General features: G+C 45.2%; 1 protein-coding gene across 2 annotated transcripts; it reads right to left on the bottom strand.

Moving 5' to 3' along the window:
* Window positions 1–7,200: 7,200 nt before the first annotated feature.
* Window positions 7,201–22,654, bottom strand: LOC706646 (aldo-keto reductase family 1 member B10-like). Of its 2 annotated transcripts, XM_077997435.1 has the most exons (10): window positions 21,749–22,654; window positions 18,963–19,130; window positions 17,733–17,849; window positions 16,668–16,745; window positions 11,515–11,637; window positions 11,130–11,236; window positions 10,618–10,699; window positions 10,006–10,089; window positions 9,273–9,355; window positions 7,201–7,563 (listed from the first exon to the last, which is right to left on the bottom strand). In XM_077997435.1, the coding sequence occupies exons 1-10, from the start codon at window positions 21,812–21,814 to the stop codon at window positions 7,521–7,523; spliced, it is 951 nt and encodes a 316-aa protein (XP_077853561.1). In that variant the 5' UTR covers window positions 21,815–22,654; the 3' UTR covers window positions 7,201–7,520. The 2 variants fall into 2 exon arrangements, with proteins under 2 accessions (XP_077853561.1, XP_077853562.1); XM_077997436.1 differs by lacking the exons at window positions 10,618–10,699; window positions 11,130–11,236 and having other exon boundaries at window positions 21,749–22,170.
* Between the last annotated feature and the right edge of the window lie 557 nt (window positions 22,655–23,211).

The following is a 23,211-nucleotide window of genomic DNA, read 5'->3' as shown; positions in this document are numbered from 1 at the left end:
CCCAGACTAGTAGATACTGAAATCCCTGAGATTTGGTCATGTGGGTAAAATCTAGCTGCCAGTCTTCTCCTGGATAATGGCCTGTTCTTTGTTCTCCTGAAAGAGCTTGGTGATAAGGCAAGGGATTATTTCTTTGGCACATTTCACATGCCCTGACTATCTGCTTGATAGTTTTGAAAAGGCCTGGTCCAGTAAATAATGATATAGCCATCTGATGGGTGCTATCAATGCCCAAGTGAAAGGTTTGGTGAAGGGTTTTAAGTGATTTATATTGGTTAGCTGCAGGCAAAAGTATTTTTCCTTCTTCAGTGGCTAGACATCCTGAGGGGAGGAAACTATGTCCTCATGAGGTTCCCCATTCTATTTCTTCTGCTGAGTACTGGGGCTTGGTTTCCTGGAGGGGATTACCCCATACTAGGAGTCCTTCTATAAGCATTTCTAATGGAGGGTCCTGTCTCATGGCTCTTTTGGCTTCAATATCTGCTTGGCGGTTCCCTTCTATTTCCCTTTCCTTTCTGATGACCCCAGCAGTGTAAGACTGTCACCTCTTTAGGTTTCTGTATAGCCAATAATAATCTCCTAATGGCTTCCTGATGTTTGATAGGTGTTCCCTTGGAAATTAGGAATTCCCTTTCTCTCCATATTGCTGCGTGGGCATGGAGGACTGGGTAAGCATACTTAGAGTCTGTATATATATTTACCCTTTTTCCTTCTCCTAATTCTAGTGTATAATGGCCCCTGCTTTTGCTAGGATGTCTGTCCCTAACAAACGAGTGGGGCTTTCGGGAATAATTCGAAAGGCACGTGAAAAAAGTAAAGTTCCCCAGCCACAGCTTAGTGACTGGGAGAAGTATCTAGTGACTGCCTGTCCTAGGACCCCTTGGATAGTAACAGATCTGGAGTACAGTTGTCCAGGTCAGGAAAGTAAGACTGAGGAGGCCGCACCAGTGTCCAGGAGACAGTTAACCTCTTGGCCCTCAATGGTCAAGCATACCCGGGGGTCTGTGAGGGTGATGGCATGGGCTGGCGCTTGCCCTGGGCACCCTCAGTCCTGATGCTGGATCATCTGGTTAGTGGCTTCTGACTCAGAGGACCTTCATCCCCTGGGGCAGTGGGCCTTCCAAGTGATTCCCTTGATATAAGGGGCATGGATGAGGGGGTGGCTTATTTCTATTTGGACAATCTTTTTAAAAGTGTATTGTAGACTGCACTGGAAGCAAGCCCTATTAAGCATTCAATTTGCCCAGCCTTTCCCTGTTCCAGAGCCTCCAAAGTCCACTTGCCTGAGGGCCATGACTAAAGTAGTGGCCTTTTTCTTATCCTGTTTGTCCCATTCTGCCTGCTCCTCCTGATCTCTAATATAACAAACGGAGGTTGCCAAGTTCAATAGGGTTTCTAAGTTTTGCTCCGGGCCTAAGGCAGACTTTTGAAGTTTTTGCTAATGTCTGCAGCTGACTGACTGATAAACTTGCCCTTTAAGATTAGTTGGCCTTCAATAGAATCAGGTGACAGATAGATATGCTTCCTCAATGCCTCCCTTAGTCTCTCCAGAAAGGCATTAGCATTTTCTTCCTTTCCCTGTGTTATAGTGGACATCATTGAATAATTCATAGGCTTCTTCATAGGCTTCTTCCTAGTTTTCCTTAGTCCTTCTAGCACACAAGTTAGCAAATGTCTGCAGCAACAATCTCCATGTTCTAATTCTGCGTCCCAATGAGGGTCTACACTGGGAACTGCCTGCTGGGCTGTGGGGAATTGTTCTCTTTCCTCTGTTGTCATCCTATCATTGACCTGACTGAGACACCAGAGATCGCCAAACTCTCGGGCTGCAGTTATGGTGGCACTTCTCTCAATTGGGGTTAGTGTCTGATCTAGCGGTAACATTATATCTCTCCCATGTCAGATCAAAGGATTGTCCTAACCCTTGTAAAACATCAATATAGCCATCAGGGTTATCTGAGAATTTACCTAGGCCTATTTTAATTTGCTTCAAGTCTGAGAAGGTAAAAAGTACATACAGTCTGACTGGGCTGAATTCTCCAGAATACATCTTAGGGGCATTTTTGCCTTGGGGGGAATGTTTCTGAAAAAAGAACATAGGGATGCTAGCACCCCTAGTCATTTTCCAATGAGCTTTAGTCCTAGAGCTTCCTCTATGGTCCTAATGATTATTCCTTTCTGTTGGGAACTGGCCCCAAAACTGGCAATAAACAAAATCTCTGAAGTACTGTGACATGTTTGTGATGGCCATGACGCCCCTGCTGAAGGTTGTGGGTTTACTGGAATGAGGGCAAAGAACACCTGGCCTGCCCAGGGCAGAAAACCACGTAAGGCATTCTTAAACCAAAATAACAGCATGAGCAATCTGTGCTTTAGGACATGTTCCTGCTGCAGATAACTAGCCAGAGCCCATCCCTTTATTTCGGCCCATTCCTTTGTTTCCCATAAGGAATACTTTTAGTTAATCTATAATCTATAGAAACAATGCTTATTACTGACTTGCTGTCAGTAAATATGTGGGTAAATCTCTGTTCGAGGCTCTCAGCTCTGAAGGCTGTGAGACTCCTGATTTCACACTCCACACTCTGTATTTCTGTGTGTGTGTCTTTAATTCCTCTAGTGCTGCTGGATTAGGGTCTCCATGACTGAGCTGGTCTCGGCACCTTTCCAGAGTGCATAACCTCTCATGGACCTCTGCTTATCGGATTAGTTACACTCACCGATGTAGCAGTCCTGCACCTGTTTCCCACTTTTCTTGACTATAAAGAAAGGGATCCGGGCTGCTGGATTCTAGTGGTCCTTTACCAGCGTGCCCAATACTGCCTTTGTGCTCAGGGGTGGGTCCTAGAGCTGGGCTGGGTTCCTGAGTATTTCATAACAACCCAGCTGCCCCATCAAGATGCATTCCCATAAACAACAGTTCTTATGCAAATTCGTTTCAGAGAGGGTGTAGGTAACCTTTTGAGTCAGGATTGAGATAGAGTTTTGATTCTGTAAGTACTTGGCTGAGTACAAGCAGCTTGCATGGTTGAGCAGACCAATTATTAGGCAATTCTCCTAACTCTGCTTCCACAAGAGTCTCCCTAAAAATTACTGAATACCCATTGTGATTTTTTAATCAATCACCCAGGAGGAACCATCTGTCATCCTGTCCTGAAGGGAGTTCCTCCTAGGTATGGAAGGACCTTTGTATGATAATTAAAATGTAAATCCCCTTTTAGGAAATCTGCTGGGTTAAGGGAATTTTCAGTGGTTAATGTTAAATCACCTTTTTCTAACAGATTAGCCCCATACTTTAAGATTTTTGAGTTAGTAAGCTACCTTTTTGCTTTTTTTTTTTAACTTAGGATAGCTCTGAACTGTTGAGGTGTGCTCACAATGAGGTTTCCTCTAAAGGTTACTTTGCTACTTTTAGCAAAGCAGTTGCTACTACCTACTGAATGCATTTGGTCCATCCACGGGTTACTGGGTTAAGGATTTTTGATAGAAACATTACAGGTTGTCAGTGGTCTCAGTGTTTTTGGACTATGCCCTTGTTTACAATGACATCAAGGTAGTATTAGAGTGTTATAGGATCATGGAGAATACCTTCGATTATCAATTATAGGTTTTAAATTTACCCTGGCTTTTAAAAGAATAGGGTACACTGTTTTTTTCTTTACTACTTCTAGTTTTCTCTTTCTTTCTCTCTTTGACTCCCTCTTTGTCTCTCTGTTTCCCCCCTCTCTCTGCTGCTCTTTCCTTGTCTGTCTGTCTGTCTCTCTCTCTCTCCCCTCTCTGTCTCTCCTCTCTCCTCTCTGTCTCTCCTCTCTCTCTCTCCCTCCCTCTCTCTCTCTCCCTCCCTCTCTCTCTCTCTCCCTCTCTCTCTCTCTCTCTCTCTCTCTCTGTCTCCTCTCTGTCTCTCTCTTATCTGCCTTTGTAGATGGATTTTGGAAACACAGTGGAAGGATGTTCGCTCATTGCCCCCATTTGTCACTATAGGAATATGTGCCTGCCTTTCATTTACTCAGTTCATTTTCATACTGATCTATTATGTTGTTGTAGACCCAGTTCCAATTGTTAAAGTACTGGGTTATCAGTTCTAAGGACCCAGCAATGGTGGTGGGGAATGGGTCCCACATAACTGCCCATGTTGAGAGCTGTATGCCTGAATTGGGAGGGACACCAGGGATAAGACTCCCTGGGTTCATAGCCTAGATGCCTAAGGACACAGCATAGAGCTTCCTTAGATCCCTTTGGAGATAAAACTTGCTCTAATACTTGGGAAAGCAAGTGAGTCTGAAGCATTAGTACCTAGGAGGCAGGGATTGGAGGAGGTAGATTCAGAGGTAAGAAGAATTTTGGTGCTACACTTTCAAGAAAGTCATGGTTGGGACCCAGGAGGTATGGGTCAGAAGGAGAGGTAGGGGTGCACGCATGGGTGACTGTTGAGTGGAGACTTCTGACTGCGCCATGATCTCTACCAGCTGATGCCAGGAGTTCAGGATGACAGCTTTCTGCCTCTAGTCAACCTTCAGCTTCCCCTCTAGTCAACCTTCAGCTTCCCCGGGAAAGCTGTGAAAGCAGAAGCTGGTTCCAGGCAGACCAATGCTCCCAAATCAGAAGGGTTGGGGGTTGTTAGAAAGCCTTTTCCCAGGAAGCCTCACACCTGAGTCCTTAGTCCAATGGCCATGCTAATCATTTTTAACTGGCCAACAGATCCCAGTTATTTTCCTCCAATTCTAAGGAAGGATAGGACAGAATAGCAAGCAAAAGTGGTCTGATATTACTTACTGCTTTAGATAATCCCTGTACACGCCACCAAATGTTACAGGTGGGTCTTTGTTCTCAGAGCTCCCAAGATGGTGACAGGCCACTCCCAAGATGGTGGCAACCACTCCCAAGATGGCAGCAAGCCTTTTGTTCTCTGACCTGGGGTTCTAGGCCTCATGGATTCCAAGGAATGGAACCTTGGACCATGCAGTGAGTGTTATAGCTCTATTAGAAGCTGTGGGTCATGGAAGAGAACTGTGGAAACCAGTGACTAGTGTTTAGCTCAATTAGGATGAACCCAGGCACTTAGCTGCACAGGAACAATGGTGAGCCTCTAGCCTGAACGGGAGCAGCAATAGGCGCCTCACCGCATTACAAATGCAGCAGACACCCTGCTGGATCCAGAGAGGTGGAAGTCAACGGTGGGTCTGCGACAGCATCGTTCAGCAGTGGTGGGTGGCGACCGAAAGCTCAGCTCAAGCCAGAACAAACACGGACCAGAAGAGTGTGCAGGTGCAAGATTTAATAGAGTGAAAACAGAGCTCCCATACAATGGGAAGGGACCCAAAGGGGGTTGCCGTTCCCTGCTTGAATGCCTGGGTTTATATCCCAATCATTTTCCCTCCCCCTCTGCTCTCAGGAGATATATGATTTGACTACTTCTTTACCTCCTGATTTTAGCCCAATTTGTATTTTAGTGAGCCCTCTTTACTACCTGATTGGTGGGGTTTGAGCTGAGTTACAAGCACTGTGTTTAAAGGTGGGTGCGGTCACCTTCCCCAGCTAGGCTTAGGAATTCTTAGTCAGCCTAGGAAATCCAACTTGTCCTGTCTCTCGCTAGGAAAACTAATACAGACACTAATGGAGAAATAAAAACTAGAATAATGAGAATATTGCTATTCACAGGAAGAAAGCAAGGCTATGAATTTTGCTTATCAGTAAATATAGAGGAGCCATTATCTGTTTTTAGTCTTCAGGATTATCCCAAGGTTGAAGCACTAGGGTATAGTTTTTCCAATCAGGACAACCTTTAAATATGCCCCAAGAGTCCGAAATATAGGCTGCCTTTACCCCTGCTTTTCACTTGAGCTGTCAGCATCCCTTGGTTAACGGATAATAGTACCATGGCCATTATCTGCCCACTGCTTCTCAGGTCTTCTGAATGCTGTGTCCTAGTAGAAAGCAGATCCTGGGACTATATGCAAGCCATGTTCAACTCACACATAGGAAGGAATTGCTAATAAGGGCAATGCACCATTTTCTAGCACAGAGTAGAACACACAGAATTGAAAGGAGAGAATATTAGTGGTGCCTCAATTCCTATTTTGCCTCTCACTATTAGACTTGAATGAGAACAGATGTATAACTTCAATCATTAATTAAAGATTGACATTCTCCACATATCATCCCTGACTCCAAAATTATTCTCAGTTCCAGTTCGAGGATGTTGTACAGTCTCTGCAATGTATGACTAGCTGTAGAATTCATGAAATTACTTCAGATTATGTGAGTAGGCATTATGGGTTGTAACAATTAAGAAATCTAGCTTCAGTTTTTTTAAAATCTGAAATTGGAGTTAAAAAGCAAAATTGGAGTAAAAACACTTGCCATCCATCCATCCATCCTTCCAACTATCCTTCAATTTATCCATCCTTCCCTCCCTCCATCATCCATCCATCTATCCTTCCCTGCTTCTATCCATTTATCCATGCCTCCCTCCGTCCATCTATCCGTCATTCCAACCACCCTTCTATCCATCAATCATTTCATCCATCCATCCATCATTCATCTATCCCCAATCCATGTATCCTTCTACCCATCCTTCCTTCCTATCATCCTTCCATCTATCCTTCCTTCCATCCTTCCTTCCATGTTTCCATCTATCCATCCATGCCTCCCTCCCTCCATCCATCCATTCATCCATCCATTGTTCCATCCATCCAATCTATCCATTTATTCAACAGATATTGTTGATAATCTCTTCTCCCATAGAACTTACATTCTAGTGGGTAGAAACAGGGTAAGCAAGCAAACAGCAAACATATAATATACATAATGTATTGATAAATGCAAAGGAGAAGAAGAAAACACAGAAGGGCAAGAGGAAATATCAGAGGAGATGGATTAATTTTAAATAGGGTGAGGAGAAAGCCCTCTTTGAGAAGATGATAAGTCGGCAAGGAAATTAAAAATACAAGTCAGAGAATTATTCTAATATCTGAGGGCAGAACATCACAGGCAATGAGAATAGCAAGGGCAAAAGCTCTGGGTGGCCTTGAGCAAGTTCCTCCTCCCTCCTGCATAGTTTGATTTCCTCTTCCAGCAAATGTGAACAATAAGATGTTAAGAGTACCTACCCCAAAGGGATTATTTTGAGGATTCAACGACTTCACCCACAGGAAAACACTTCAAGTTGTCTGGGAGCACAGTCCACTCTCAATACATCTTGGTTACAATAATTATTTTTTATTATTGATCTTTACATACTCAGTGTTGGCAGAGTTTCTGGTGCTTAAAAAACATTTGATCAGATCAGGTAAGTGGAAAAAATTGTCATTTGCTTATTCAAGCCATGCTGTTCTGTGATATTCTGATCCTAGTTGAACATACAGAAATACATGTCTAAAACAGCACCTTGATTCTCACCTACAACAGGACAAAGTTCACTGTGATTTCAGATAAGCTTGGCTAAAATAGGACTTGATGGAGATAGTCACGCTTCAGCGAAGAAAGAGAATCCCCTGTGTAATGTCAAAAGAGATTCAACCTCAATATTCTGCATCGAAGGGATAGTCCTCCAAATGAGAGGATCTGCAGAAACAAAAAAAACGGAGAAACTGTGTTCCATCAAAGCAACAGCTCTGGTTCAGAAGGTATTCTTCTTGGTGGACTCTATGGTATTTGTGCTCTCTCAGCCACCTCCCTGCAAGAACACAAGAAGGGTGCTCACACCTTGACCTTCCCTCAATTCGATATGAGGGCTTTGCTAGGAAGGAGGACAGACAGTGACCAGGGTACGGGAAACAACTCAGAATGACAACTCATGGTAAGCCTGGTGTCAGGTGAGGCAACTGACAAGTCTTGTCCCAATCCACTATCACAACATCATGAGGTAGGAAACACCAGCACAATTGACAGCTTGGGGATTATTATGAGTATTAAATGAGATAATAGCACCGGCAAAGGGCTCAGGACCCTGGCACATTCTAAGCTAAGGTTCAATGGATGTTTGATGCGATGAGTATTATCATCCACTTTATAGGTAAAGAAACCAACTTAGAAAAAGTAGGAAATTTACCCAATGTCACACAGCTAAGAAACTAGTGTTAGAGTTGGATTTGAGGCCAGGTGGACTTACTCCTGAGCCCACCAACCCATTGCCTTCACTGGAAATGATGCTCATAGGAAGGTAAGCGGTTTAGTTTGAGGGAGAGTCCCATTTTATGTTCACCCTGCCTTTTTACACTAAGCAGCTGCTACTTTGTTAAGCACTGATAAAAGTAAGCCATTATAAGATGAGGAAAGGCTGCTGTGATACTAAGGGTGGGCAGGATAGATATGAATATCATGACATGAAAGCTACGCTTGGATACTGAAACCATTTTTAAAAGCTGAAAAATCATTTTGGCTATAGAAACATTGGAAGAAATTCAAATTGTCATCGAATTGCAGACCTCACAGTAATAAATGCCAGATAACTCTCTTTGATATATTTAATTAGATCCATTAATCAGTAAGTATTGATTGTAAAGAGATGATTTAGGATTCCCACCTAGCCAGAGTGAAAACTTTCTTTCAACCACATATCTGAGATTTAAAGTAAAGTTACCACCACCTCCTTTAAGAGGCATTTGGAGATTATTTAATCCGGCCTCCCTGGCCTTCTTGCCTGAATGCTCTAAACACAATCCCACCTCAGGGCCTTGGCACCTGCTGTTATCAATGCCAAGAATGCTCTTACCCCAAATATGCATATGGCATATTCCTCACAGCAAAGCCTCCCTTGACCCACCCCGTATAAAGGATCCGTCCCACTACCACCCACCACTTCCTATCCACTTTGCCCTACTTTATTTTTCTGTCTAGCATTTGTTATTGTCTGACACATGTATTTTGAGTTGATTTATTTCTGTTCTGTCTTCTTCCCTCCCTCCCTAAGCACGTGGAGACAGTAGCTTTGTATAGTATGATAACCCAAGCATCTAGAAAATGCCTGGCACATAGAGGACCACTAGATATTTATTGGATGCATGAATAAATGAATGCTCGCCTCCTGCCTATGACAACACACCTTCTGTTACAATTCTAGCTCTACATCCAGAAGTTCAGACAATGAGCAGCAATTAGAGATGTGTCCATCACAGTGATTCCCAGGTACCCCAATTTTAACTTTCAGAACTGCCCCAAAATTGTATTTGAAGACACAAGTAGTCCCAGCATCCTTCCAGTCCTTCCAACTAACCCTCTACCAGTTTAGAAAAACTCCTGGCAATGCTCCTAGTTAACTCCATGCCACTTACGGCCACACGATATAGGCCCTCCAGTTTCTGTTGAAGCTGAGGATGGTTGCCATCTCCTCATCACTCAATTTAAAGTCAAAGACCTGGAAAGATAGGAGTTCCAGTACATCATCAGTAAGGCCGTTACTGCTGTGACTGGAGACTGTCAGCCATTCTAGCAGGGAGTTCTAACAGCACAAACTGGCCACATGAGTTTTTTCCCATTATGTCCACAGGATACAAATTTTTCTCTAAATTAAGTCCTACACAAAAACCACAGTATTTGTAGTGCTCAGTGTTCCAGGGAGAGGGAGACGAGGCTCACAGGCACTAAGCCCCAGGTGTGCACAGGCCCTGTGCTCCATGATGTGCCGTTCAAGAGGACAGTTCACCAAGGACAGTTCATACCTCCTCTGCTGCTGGGAGGTGAGCAGGGAGGCCAGGACCGTCTGCTGTTGTGTGCGGCCCAGGGCCTAGCTGCTCAGGGGCAACTAAGGGTCTTCTCGGTGCTGTGAGGCACAGCTGTGCTCAGACCTGACAGGGCTTCACCAGGCACTGCCCCAGCATGTCTTTAGCCCATGAGTCATTAATCTCAGCTCTACAGAGCCTAGATCCCTGGGCTGGAAAATGATAGGGTGGTGGGAAGGGAGGGAGCCAAAGACAGTGCAGGGATGAGGTGAGAATCCTGGTGAGAGGGTCTGCCTGTCCCCCCACTCCACTGAGGAATACCAGGGCCAACCAGCCGGGAACTTACCTGAATGTTCTCAACAATGCGTGTCGGTGTCACAGACTTGGGGATCAAAATCACATTCCTCTGGATATGGAAACGGATGAGAACCTGTGCGGAAAGGGGACATCATGTTTCCACTCAGCTACACGGACCCCTCCTTTTATGGAAAGGAAAAATAAAACATCCCTGCAGCTCACTGTGGCTTCAGGTACAATCGCTGATACTGACTGAGCCCTTGACAGCTATAGACTTGTGCCAGCCCCTCGCTTCATTCTCTCCCTTCACCTTAGGGACAACTCTGTGATCTTCATTTTTCAGGAATAAAGAAAGCAGTTTGGGTCATAAGGCTGATCAGAGGTAGAGTTGGCATCTGCACCCATATACCTAGACTCCAAAGCCACGCTTTGCGACTTGGCTGTAGGGCTTAAGAGGAAGCTGTGAGGCAGAAGCTCTCTTTGTTTCAGTGACGGCTCTTGTGTTTCTTGAGGTTCCAACAGACTTCGAAGGAAACACTATAGATGGCTTCAGCTCCTGTGTTCTTCCCCTTTAAGGAGTTAGTTGAGGACAACACAAGAAATGAAACATGAGACTGGAAGAAGGAGTTGTTGGATAACAAGAAAAATAAAAATATGGCACCTGGGCTGCAGTTTTTTTGTGCTTTGCAGCAATCTCCTTAATCTTGGGATCCTCCAGCAGGGAAGGGTCCTCTGGCTTGGCCCTAGAGGCAGAAAGATGCTGATGTGAACAATCACCATGGCTACCATGTACAGATGGACACCACACCAATGAGGGTCTCAAGACTGATCATCAGAGCCTCTCCATCTGGGAGACAGGCAGGAGGACCTGGAAGCTTGGGTCCTTCCCCTGGGCTCTGAAGTCTCAGCATGTTGCAAAGACTGGTTCACTCTTGGGTGGTTGAACTGGAAATATTACCAGAGGGTCAAGCATGTCGCCCTTGTTGTTGTTGTTGTTTTGTTGTTGTTTAATTCCCATTTGTTCCCACAGTCATCCCATTTGGTTGTAGCAAACGCATTACCTTACACACGTTTTTCTTTCCAGTGACTTATGGTCTCATACCAATATTTACCAAACATAAAATAATGTTTTTAAGATTATCAAGAGAAGGATCCACTGCTCGGAAGCCTCACCAAGGTCTATCCGGAGAGCCCAGGGGGCTGTAGGCCGTAATGGTGATGCCCTTGGAGTGGCAGTACTGGATCAGTTTCTCCTGCGTGAGGTATGGGTGACACTCAACCTACAACAGCAAACAATCCTCATCACGGGGAAAGCTCTCTGGCTTTTTGAGTTGTTCATAGGGAGTTCTACACAGACACCCAAAGACCACCAAGCAAAGGCCAAACACCTACCTACTGAGATTCTTGCTAAAAAATCCATGAGCTCAGCCTCACACCTCCCACAAGTGTCCTGATCACTGACCCCTGAGGTGAGACTCAGGGCATAGCATTGAACGTTCCTCCCAATGTTTAAGAAGTAATAGGGCAAGACCCTTACCTTATACTAAAGAGAATTTACCTGGTTAGTCACTGGTTTATATTTCAATCCAGGTTTGTTCAAGAGCTTCTCAATCTGGAAGTAGTTGAAATTGGAGATGCCAAGGGCTTTCACCAGCCCCTCATCCACCAGCTCCTCCATGGCCTGTCATAGAAAGGAAGACCTTTTGGGCAGCCCCAGAGGGACTACAGGGACCCTGGCTTGCCTTAGTCCTCCCTGGGGCAGAAATTGCTAAAGAATCCACCACAACAGGGTTAGCCGAGGCATTCACAGGAAGTTTCAGTCCAGGGCCTGGGTTCCCATCAGTGATTGGTTCCAGCCCTACTGCCCCTCCCCAGCCCAAGAAAAACTAGGAGTAACAGGTAAAGATTTTATTTTCTTGCCACTCGTAGCTTACACGTAAAGAAACACATACAAAATTATACTTCTCTACACAGGGGAAATATGAAAGTTTTGTAATACAAAAAACAAAAAATAAATAAAAATCAACATTTGCAAGTTTATGAGATGATTTTATTTTTAATGAATCCAAATGATAGCAGGGAGCTACTGTTGTGTGTGTGCATTGTACACCCAAACCTGGGCAAGCTGTGTTAGTCAGGAAGAGGCTGCAGCATGTGGAGAAGCCTCACTGTGGGTCCTGAGTCACTGTCTCCCACACCAAACTCGCTTTAGTTTGCAGGAAGGTCATGCATTCAGATTACGCCCTGGGAGGGTCACTCGGCCAAGGAGTTGTGTGGGGCTAAAACCTGACCCACCGTCTGCATATCCAGCCATGCTTCCCGGTACAGAAACTACAGGGACCCCCAAGGAAGGGAATCTTTGTATAATTTTTAGCCTATATTGGGCATTTTCCAAACTTGCCCAAAGATATCATATATGTTAGCAGCAGCCTCCAATGCAACATGTATTTATTAGCCATCTATTACGTGTTCTAGATCCTGCCCAGAAGTTGTCAGGATGTAAAAGTATACAATGTGCTTCCTTCTTCTGGGATTCTTATAGTCCAGTTAAAGTGCTAGGGTTCCCTTCTGTGGAGCCATCGACCATGACCCTGAGGCTGCCTCAGATAATATGACCGCGGCATAGACAGAGTCAGAAAGGGCAGAGAAGGAAGAGATTCACACAGCCTGCAGCCGTCAGGGCAGACCTCCAGGTAGAGTTTAAACCGGTCCTCAAAAAAGAAAAAAAAAAAGAGAGAGAGAGAGAAAAGGGGAAAAATATGAGCATATGAGACAGGAAGGCAGGAGCAAAGCCCAGAGGCAGAGATGAGCATGACATGTTCAGGGAACATTTTATCCAGCCCTTCCCAACTTTGGCTGCAATTTGGAATCACCAGGGAGCTTTAAAAAATACTGGTGGATGCAGTGGCTCATGACTGTAATCTCAGCACTTTGGGAGACTGAGACAGGAGGATTCCTTAAGGCCAGGTGTTTGAGACCATCCCAGGCAACATAGCAAGACTCTGTCTCTACCAAAAAAACAATTTTTAAAAATTAGCTGGATATGGTGACAAGTGCCTATGATCACAGATAGTTGGGAGGATTGCTTGAGCCCAGGATTCCAAGGCTGCTCTGTGCTATGATCATGCCATTGTACTCTAACCTGGGCAACAGAGCAAGACTCTCTAAATTAAAAAAAAAAAAAAAAAAAAAATTGGCCGGGTGCGGTGGCTCAAGCCTGTAATTCCAGCACTTTGGGAGGCTGAGACGGGAGGATCATGAGGTCAGGAGATCGAGACCATCTTGGCTAACATGGCGAAACCCCGTCTCTACTAAAAAATACAGAAAACTAGCCGGGCGAGGTGGTGGGCGCCTATAATCCCAGCTACTGGCGAGGCTGAGGCAGGAGAATGGCGGGAACCCGGGAGGCGGAGCTTGCAGTGAGCTGAGATCCGGCCACTGCACTCCAGCCTGGGCGACAGAGCGAGACTCCATCTCAAAAAAAATAAATAAATTAAATAAATAAATAAATAAATAAATAAATAAAATTTACCTATTCCTGGCTTTCTTCCCCCAGAGTTTCTTACTGATTTTGTGTGAGTTGTGTAGGGAAAAGAAAGAAACATCAGACTGTTCCTGTGTCTGTGTAGAAAGGGAAGACATAAGAAATCCCATTTTGACCTATACCTTGAAAAATTGTTTTGCTGAGATGTTGTTAATGTGTAACTTTGCCCCAGTCACTTTGCCCCAACCTTGTGCTCACAGAAACATGTGTTGTATGGAATCAAGGTTTAAGGGATCTAGGGCTGTGCAGGAAGTGCCTTGTTAACAAAATGTTTACAAGCAGTATGCTTGGTAAAAATCATCGCCATTCTCTAGTCTCAATAAACCAGAGACGCAATGCACTGTGAAAAGCCACAGGGACCTCTGCCTTGGAAAGCCGGGTATTGTCCAACGTTTCTCCCCATGTGATAGTCTGAAACATGGCCTCGTGGGATGAGAAAGACCTGACCGTCCCCCAGTCCGTCACCCGTAAAGGGTCTGTGCTGAGGTGGATTAGTAAAAGAGGAAAGCCTCTTGCAGTTGAGATAGAGGAAGGCCACTGTCTCCTGCCTGCCCCTGGGAACTGAATATCTCGGTATAAAACCCGATTGTATATCTGTTCAATTCTGAGACAGGAGAAAAACTGCCCGATGGCGGGAGGTGAGACATGTTGGCAGCAATGCTGCTTTGTTATTCTTTACTCCACTGAGATGTTTGGGTGGAGAGAAACATAAATCTAACCTACATGCACATCCAGGCATAGTACCTCCCTTTGAACTTAATTATGACACAGATTCTTTTGCTCACATGTTTTCCTGATGACCTTCTCCCTATTATCATGCGGTAGCTCTCCTACCATGTTCTTCTTGCTGAGATAACGGAAATAATAATCAATAAAAACTGAGGGAACTCAGAGAGCGGTGCCGGTGCAGGTCCTTGGTATGCTGAGTGCCGGTCTCCTGGGCCCACTGTTGTTTCTCTATACTTTGTCTCTGTGTCTTATTTCTTTTCTCAGTCTCTCGTCCCACCTGATGAGATACACCCACAGGCGTGGAGGGGCAGGCCACCCCTTCAAGTTGTAGCCTAGACTTTAGGATTTTTAAACTCTTCAGGTGATTCTAATGCATAGCCAACATTGAGAACCACTAACGTAGATGAAGTTATTCAGTTGGGCAGTAGAGTTTAAAAGCTATGAAATCATAAGTTTCCTGAAAACTTCCGATTGAGCAATTAGATAATTTAAAAGCTTTTGTGCATCATAGGTCAGGTTAGCTTGCCTGTATTGGAACTTGACTTCTTTATACTTTTTCCTCTCCTCTGCTTCAGGGTGGTCAATGAGGTTTCTACTCAACTGGTGGTGGGTCTACATAAACATCCAATGCTTTCATATTCAAGCCTGCTTGTTTCAAATCAGAGCCTCTGACCTTGATCACTAATATCTTTTCATGCCTTTCAAATGTTGTATTTAGTAGTCATCCTTGTATTCATTCAGGAAACATAGCACTGTGAGACGCAGGCTACATTGACATACTTGCCATACTTAATATCATCATAGGAGCTAAGACAGAAAAACTGATCAAATGCATTACAAATGACTGGGTACGGTGGCTCATGCCTGTAATCCCAGAACTTTGGGAGGCCAAGACAGGTGGATCCTTTGGGGTCAGGAGTTCGAGACCAGCCTGGCCAACATGGTGAAACCTCATCTCTACTAAAAATACAAAAAATAGCTGGGTGTGGTGGCACGCACATGTAGTCCCAGCTACTCAGGAGGCTGAGGCAGGAGAATGCCTTTTATTCGGTAAAGGGAGGTTGCAGTGAGTCAAGATCATGCTACTGCACTCTAGCCTGGGTGACAGAGTAAGACTCTGTCTCAAAAAAACAATGCTGTGCTTGTGGATTAACGCCTTTGAACAAACAATACACAGAAAAAGCTACATTTAATTGAATCATGTCAATTCTAAGCATTTCAGAAAGGTGAGGCTTAATATATTTTCCTTGTAAAACACAATAGAAGCTCACAACTGCATACATCCTTAGACAGACAGCTACCAAGATAACATGGTTAACTCTTGGAGTCATATGCCACTGTTTATTTATAACTTATTCCTCCACTTCGTTCTCTACTAGCATTTGCAAAAGGACATAATGGTACAATAAAAAATGACCAGAGAAAACGTTCATCCCTTAATTCATTTTGAATATGAAGGATGTGAAACAGGTCATGATTTGATCTGAGAAGCAGGTATCTTGCACTGACACCCGGGTTGGAGTGCAATGGTATAATCTCAGCTCAATGCAACCTCCGCCTCCCAGGTTCACACAATTCTCTTGCTTCAGCCATCCAAGTAGCTGAGATTCCAGGCACACACCACCACACCTGGCTAATTTTTTGAATTTTTCATAGAGACAGGGTTTCACTCTGCTGCAACACTGGTCTCGAACTTCTGACCTCGTGATTCGCCCTCCTCGGCTTCCCAAACTGCTGGAATTACAAGGTTCCCTGATTTCTGGATGTGTGTTCACTGCCTGCCAAGATGGCTTTGGTGGTTGGACTTGTGATTCAGATGAGTCTGGTTCCAATCCCAGCTCTACCACACACATTGTGACATGACCTGGGCAAGTCACCAAACAATCTAGGCTTCAAATATCATTATTGACATTATTTATAAATGGGGATGTTAACCCTGTCTCATAGGGTTAAATGATTTAAATGGGCTTTATGACTAATGTTCCTGGCATGTAAACCATCTTAATCTTTATCACACCCTTGAAGATATACATTACTACTTTGTATTATAAGACTTTAAAGGAAAAAAAAAAGAGAGAAAACTGAGCCCTACAAGAGTTACAAAACTGACCCTAGGTTACTCAGCTGCTATGAGCAAACCAGGCCCAAACCCGCTGTTCCAAATGGCTCCCCTGGTTTGAGAACAGCATGTGTATTCCTCAAAGTGGGGTACATCGTATTTCCAGTCTTATTTGAAGACTCAGTTCTAGACTTGAAATATAAATAGTATCAGATGCACCCAAAAGCCAAAGGTGATGAGGAAGATATTAGAAGAGCTAGAGAACCACAATGATGAAATTAGAAAGCATCAGGCACATGGCCTCTTTCATATCAATGGGAAGTCTCATGGATAACTGAGAATTTCTCTCCCAGCACACATAGAGGAAGCTGGAACCTACCTCCCAGGCATCCAAGAACGTTGCTTTTCCACCGATGACATTACCTTTATCATCTTTGGGGTAAAAGTCATCCCCAGACTGTAAATACAGAATGAAAAGTTTACTGGAATCTGCATCACGACACTTGGTTCTGTTAAACAAGGTTTCGGAGTCCTGACTCTTGCTAAATACCACATGGGCATACCAATTTTTCAGACTCTGCAGTACATACTACAACAATGTGAGTTTAAATAAAATCTCTATATCTACTGTAGCATATTAATTCTTCTATTTTAGAAACCACTGGATTGACGTTAAGATCTGCTGTTAGTACATTCCAGAAGCCACCTTTATCACCATGGACATTCACCTCATACACCTAGATCCTGTGTACGCCCAAGGGCAAACTTTCACAACAACATCACTGGATAAGGATTAGATCTCCAGGGTGTGGTTTACTGGGGAAGATATTGGCCAGCTTCTATCCTTGCAGCCTCTAGAACAGACATGGAATAAGGGATGGCAGGCCATCAGCACTCCTGCTGGTCAGGAGGGGAGAGAGCTGGAAATTTGTCTCTCCCACCCCTCAGGAGCAGCTAGAGCAGAGCCCCAGGCAATGGGAGCCACGATGACAACTGGCTTCCTTCAAGCATCACCGTACTTGGGCTTTTCTCCAAGATGCCACTCCTGGGGTGTACTTTGCTTAATAAAATCATTAAGCCCTGGATTATAGTTAAGCCAGAGTAACCGAAGGGATTTCTTGGGAGGGCAGTCCCAGGGCATGGAAATAAGACAAAGGTGATATGGCAGTTGCAACTTGTCTGGGCTGCCAGAAATCATGGCTTCTCTCAGACGTAACTACAAGAAAACGCAGGCATGTGGCCACCTCAGCAGCACACATGGCCTCAGCCTCCCTTCCACGCCAGCGTCTTTCTGCTCCAAGGTCTCTTCCTGACCACCTGACACTCCCAATTATGAACTGCAAGGTCTCCTGCTCCAGTCCATACCACCCCCCAGTCCTAGTGCAGCTAGTATTTTCTGACACCTGCTCAGAAACTAGAGGCTGAGAAAGGGAGTTGCTCAAACCTTGAATCCCTGTGGCCAGTGAATAAGATAGACGTCCAGATAGCTCAGCTTCAGGTCCTTGAGGGTCTTCTCAAAGGCTTTCCTCACAAGGGGTCCCTCAAAGAAAGTGGGCCACAACTGCAAGAGGGTAGCAATGAGCTATTAATACAGGGAAAAGGAAGGGCCACATTATACTTATTGTCTCTGCTCTTACATTTGCACCTTGATCTAACGTGGCACAGGCCATTTATAACAAAGCTGATTAAGATCCACGACACAGTGTGGAAGACCACCAGGGCTCAGCACGTCAATGACATGTCTTAAGTGTTAAAAGCAATTTACTTTTTCAACTCTCCTAGTACTCTATATGTCTCTCAGATCATTTAAGTAAATGTGGCCACAGATTTGAAATGTGTTTACCTGTCTCAGTCTCTTTGTCAGCTGTGGGCTCTCTGAGAGCAGGACTTGTGTGTAGCTTTTAAATGTCAAGCATTCCTAGGCCTTCGGGAAAAGATGGTCCTTTATCTGTCCTATCTGATAGGTCCCTTATCAAGCCTTTCAGGCCCCAAATGATAACTTTATAAGGGCTTTATCCACACTTGGCTGCTACACAGTGGGGTCTATTTGTCCCACCAGATGTGTGCAATATCCAAGTACCTAGAAACAGTGATTTTTCCTGCAAGTTGTGTATAATGTAAATCCAGTGATTCTCAACCCCCTCACACCCAACATCCTCTTCTTTTTTATAACATTGTGTACCTCACCTTTTACTAGACTGAATAAAGAAAACCATATGTGACAATAGAAAAATGCTCCTATTGTTTTCCAAAATGCCACCTGGCTGAGAACCTCAGGGTCACAGTCGCTGAGACCACAGTGCTGACAGGGAGACCACAGTGCTGACAGGGAGGCCACACATCAAGCCCTGCCTGCACCCTTGGCCTCTGACTGCCTCTGGGCAGATGGTGGATCCCTCTGATGGGGAACAGGGAGGCCCAGGGCAGTGCAGGGCTCCATGGAGACAAGCCCACTGTGGGAAAACCAACCCCCAGGCAGGTGGCGCAGCAACGACATGTTCAAATATCAATAGCGGCTTGGAGTATGGATAGAATTGTATCCACGGATGTTATCAAGGCAGGGATGAAAAGGGCTACATGTAGAAAAGGCTGACAGAGTTCTCGCTGCCGACCCGACCCAGATACTTCTGCCTGCCTTCAAGTGAAGGCCTCCCACCCAATGCGCCATGTGCACCTTGCTGACGATGAACAGGTCCTCCCGCTTCACAGCCTGCTCTTGGATCTTCTCTTGGATGGCTTCCCCCACCTCATGTTCATTCTGATAGACATAGGCACAGTCAATGTGGCGATATCCTGCATCAATGGCCACCTTCACCGCTTCTTTCACTTTGCCGAGAGGAGACTGAAAGGCAAAAGAAAAGCCCATCACACACGTGTTATTTTTTATTTTTAAGCGATGGGGCCTTGCCATGTTGCCCAGGCTGGCCTCACACTCCCAGGTTCAAACAATCCACCCAACTTCCAAGTAGCTGGAATTACACCACAGTGAGCAACCAACATAGTATCTTATCCCCAGATCACCTTCAACAGGCTGCCCCACATGGCCCAGTTTCTCCAAACCAAGGCCTCACTGGGGTCTCCTGGGCCAGGGAATATCTGGCAAACTTTAGAAAAGTTTTCAAAAGAAGAGAAGGAAAGTGAGTTAATTTTATGATTATCTCCTTATGTCCTGTCCTAGTTAAAGTCAGTTCCCTTTCATCCAGGTTAGTCCTGAAATGTCTTCAGGTGTGTCGGGGAGTGCAGATGGCTCCACTGCAACTTTCTGAAGACCCAGATGAAAGCTTGACTCTAAATAACCCAGAGGAATTTTCAGACAATATCCCCAAATGGTGATAAGGATCTGGATAATGGTCATTACAGCATCAATCCAGATTCCAACACTTACTGGGTGTGTGGGCCTAAGCAGGTGATTCAATCTCTCTCAACCTTGTCTGCAAAATGGAAAAAAAAAAAAAATAGTACCAGCCTCATGAGGCCTTTGTGGTGATGACACGCTGCAATGAATGTTAAGTTAAGCACATCACCTGACACACAGTAAGGCTCTGTAGAGGCCGTTCATTATACAAGGATCCTTTCAGAAAAAAAAGGAGAAATAGAAAACCTTATAGGAATAGAGTTTGTTTTCCATTCCTATAAGAAGAAAGAGGGAGGGAGGGAGAACGAGAGAGAGGGAGAGAAAGAAAGGAATGAAAGAAAAGAAAGGAAATAGAATTATCACATTTTGTTCTAAACTAGCCATGCCAATGATGGGGGCAAAAAGCACTTAAAACTTGATCTCTCACAAAATAGTCTTTTAAACGTCTTCTGTTGGGATATAAGAAGCACTGAAAAGTACATAAAACATAGATGCACAGCTGCCCTACCACCTGGACAAGAAACGGCTGCCACCAGGCATCCAGAAACACCCCTGTACCCCCAACCGCTATGCTACACCATCCTTCACTTCCGCCGCTAAGTTCATAATCCTTTATCTATCATCCCCACATGTCGAAGATGGCTCCCTTCATAATTCTTACATTCAATTCCAAAATTCTGAAACTGTCTGGTAAACTTACCCAGGGTGAGCAGATTCCCTGGAGTTCTGGAAGTGATTATTTGGTCTGTTTATATAGGATTGAAGCTCTGATTTTGGTCAAATATTGCTATTCAACAAGAGACGCTGTGTGCATGAATCATGCACACAGATAGACGAAGTGATCTCTTTGCCCAGATAGACGAAGAATGTATCCTGAGAATGACCCAGTGCGGTAACAGAGTGTCCTGCCCTCCAGTTCAGCACAGGAGAGGGGAATAACCAGGGGGCACACAAGGAAAGAGCCAGAGGCAGAAGACTCAGAATAGGCATTAGCCATGAGGGATAGGAGAGAAGAGGAATTCCAAAGACTGCTTCTGGTTGCTAGTTAGGGTAGTGCCATCATGGGTGAAAATGGCAAAGAAGGCAGAGTGAGGTGGTGATGGAACAACTTCAAACTTAGCCTAAGAGAGGCTCAGGAACGTGCCTCACTGAGTCCTGGATGTGCCTTACCATGTTTTGCCAGCTGACATTAACACAGCCAGGTGGAGCTCATGACTCCCAGGCCAGGCTCTCGGCAGCCCCAGCACGTTGCAGATTTCAGTGTGTACAGGAACCACCTGGGGATCTTGTCAAAGTGGAGATACCCATTAGAGAGTCTGGGGTGGAGCCCGAGACTCTGCACTTTTTCTCTTTCTTTCTTTTACACAGGATCTCACTCTGTTGCCCAGACTGGAGTCAGTGGCACCATCACTGCTCACTGCAGCCTTGACCTCTCAGACTCAACAGTCTCCACCTCAGCCTCCCAAGTGGCTGGGACTACAGCTGCATGCCACCATGCCCAGTTAATTTATTGATTCTTTGTAGAAATGGAGTCTTGCTATGTTGCCCAGGCTGGTCTCCAACTCCTGGGCTTAAGCAATTCTGCCGTCTGGATCTCCCAAAGTGCTGGGATTACAGGCATGAGCCGCAACACCCGGCCAGTTCTGCATTTCTAACAAGCTCCCAGGTCATATGGATTCTGCTAGCCCAAGTCCCACAACGTGATCTGCAAAGGGGTGCCAAGGACTTGGGGCTCTGCATCCTCTCGGCAACCACCCAGCCCACAACAAACCCACAGCCAAGACTCTGGGGAAACGTTGAGCCCAGTTAAGTGTCCTAGAGAGACAGAGAGAAACTGTCCTGGAAAACAATTTTAAGTCCAACAGCTGCTTGAACTTTGATACTTGCTAGAGAAGCTCTCAGCACTGCTGGGAAAGCCAGCCTTGGAGCTTTGCAGCCTCAATCAGCTCTGAGAAAAGAAAACAACCGGAGTCCTGGCTCTAGGACTGAATCTCACCTCTCCAAACCCCTGCCCGACCTCCAGGCTTTCCTGGCTGAATGCAGACAGAGAAAACACCCAAACGCCCCTCCAGAGAAGAAGGCTGTGCAAAGATTTGCATATTTACCTGCCACGTGCCCAGGCCCACAATGGGCATCTTGGCTTTGGTACTGAGCTCCACAAAGGTGGCCATGGTTGGTGCAGAAATGATTCTGAGTGAGCAGGTAGAAGTCTCACGTCCTGCTGTGTCCAGAGTTGGTTGCTTCTGGTGGGTTCTTGGTCTCGCTGACTTCAAGAATGAAGCCACAGACCTTCGCAGTGATTGTTACAGCTCTTAAAGATGGTGTGTACAGATTTTGTTCCTTCAGATGTGTCTGGAGTTTCTCCCTTCTGGTGGGTTCGTGGTGTCTCTGACTTCAAGAATGAAGCCACAGAGCTTCGTGGCGAGTGTTACAGCTGTTAAAGGTGGTGCAGACCCAAACAGTCAGCAGCAGCAAGATTTATTAGGAAGAGGGAATGAACAAAGCTTCCACAGCTGGAAGGGAACCCGAGAGGTTGTTTATTCCATTATTTATCCCCGCCCATGCGTTGCAGATCGGTCCATTTTGCAGAGCACTGATTGGTGCATTATACAGAGTGGTGTTTGGTGCATTTACAATCCTTTAGGTAGACACAGCTCTGATTTGTACATTTTTCCAGAGTGCTGATTTATGCATTTACAATCCTTTAACTAGACAGAAAAGTTCTCCAAGTCCCCAATCGCCCCAGGAAGTCCAGCTGGCTTCACCTCTCAATCCTACCTCTAAACAGGACATCCTAACTGCTGTTAGGAATTGGGCGATGTCCACTCTAGACACTTCTTGCTGGATACGGGTGAACAAGAGGCCCTGCAGTTGTAGTGTCCTTCAGAGGGGAACTCTTTAGGCCAGTCAAAGGGCCAGCAGGTCAGTCCAAGGGTCCTCGGTACAAGTTGTTAGTCGAGCACACTTGGGGTTCCATTTGTAAGACCATCTGTAGCTTGATGGTGTCAATCCTAGAGGAAACAAATTTACAAGGAGGTTAAAAATACAGGGCCCAAAGGTGAGTAATAGCAAGATGGCTGTCACGGGCCTAGAAAGGGGAGAAGCCATGTTGCCCAACTCCAGAGGTTGGCATAAGAGTTAGAAAGGCATTGTCTGATTTCAGAAGCCTTTTCCTGTAAACGTCGGGTGGCATCTCGTACTATCCCTGACTGGTTAGTGTAAAAATAATACTCTCCCCCTAAAAAGGTGCAGAGCCCTCCTTTCTCAGCAGTGAGGAGATCAAGGTCTCGGCGGTTTTGGAGAGTCACTGCTGCCAAATAGTCTGGGATTGTAGAGTAAGGATAGATTTCGTTATTTCTTGCAAACTTTCTGAGAAATCCTTTGAGAGTGTGTGGTAGTAGGATAATGAAGTAGATAAACTGGCTATTCCAGTTCCTGTAGCAGTAGCCGTTCCTAACCCTATAAGTAGGGGTAGTAGTTGTATGGCTCTGAGCTGATGGACTTGAGTTTTGAAGGGCACTGATAGGGTCTGATTTCCTGGGGCAATGTTAATGTTGGGACTTAGGAA

Source organism: Macaca mulatta, chromosome 3 (assembly GCF_049350105.2).
Source record: "Macaca mulatta isolate MMU2019108-1 chromosome 3, T2T-MMU8v2.0, whole genome shotgun sequence".
NCBI classification, from domain to species: Eukaryota; Metazoa; Chordata; class Mammalia; order Primates; family Cercopithecidae; genus Macaca; species Macaca mulatta.
Note: the sequence above shows the minus strand (reverse complement) of the source record. Positions and strands in the feature narration are given on the sequence as shown.

Excerpts from the sequence above, each read along its gene's own strand:
- LOC706646 (XM_077997435.1), bottom strand. The coding sequence starts at position 21,814 with ATGGCCACCTTTGTGGAGCTCAGTACCAAAGCCAAGATGCCCATTGTG. Across the intron at positions 10,090-10,617 it reads ACAAAAAAACTGCAGCCCAG|GTTCTCATCCGTTTCCATAT; the intron begins GTGCCATATTTT and ends CTTTCCGCACAG. Across the intron at positions 7,564-9,272 it reads AGGGCCTATATCGTGTGGCC|ATCCTCTCATTTGGAGGACT; the intron begins GTAAGTGGCATG and ends TTGTTTCTGCAG.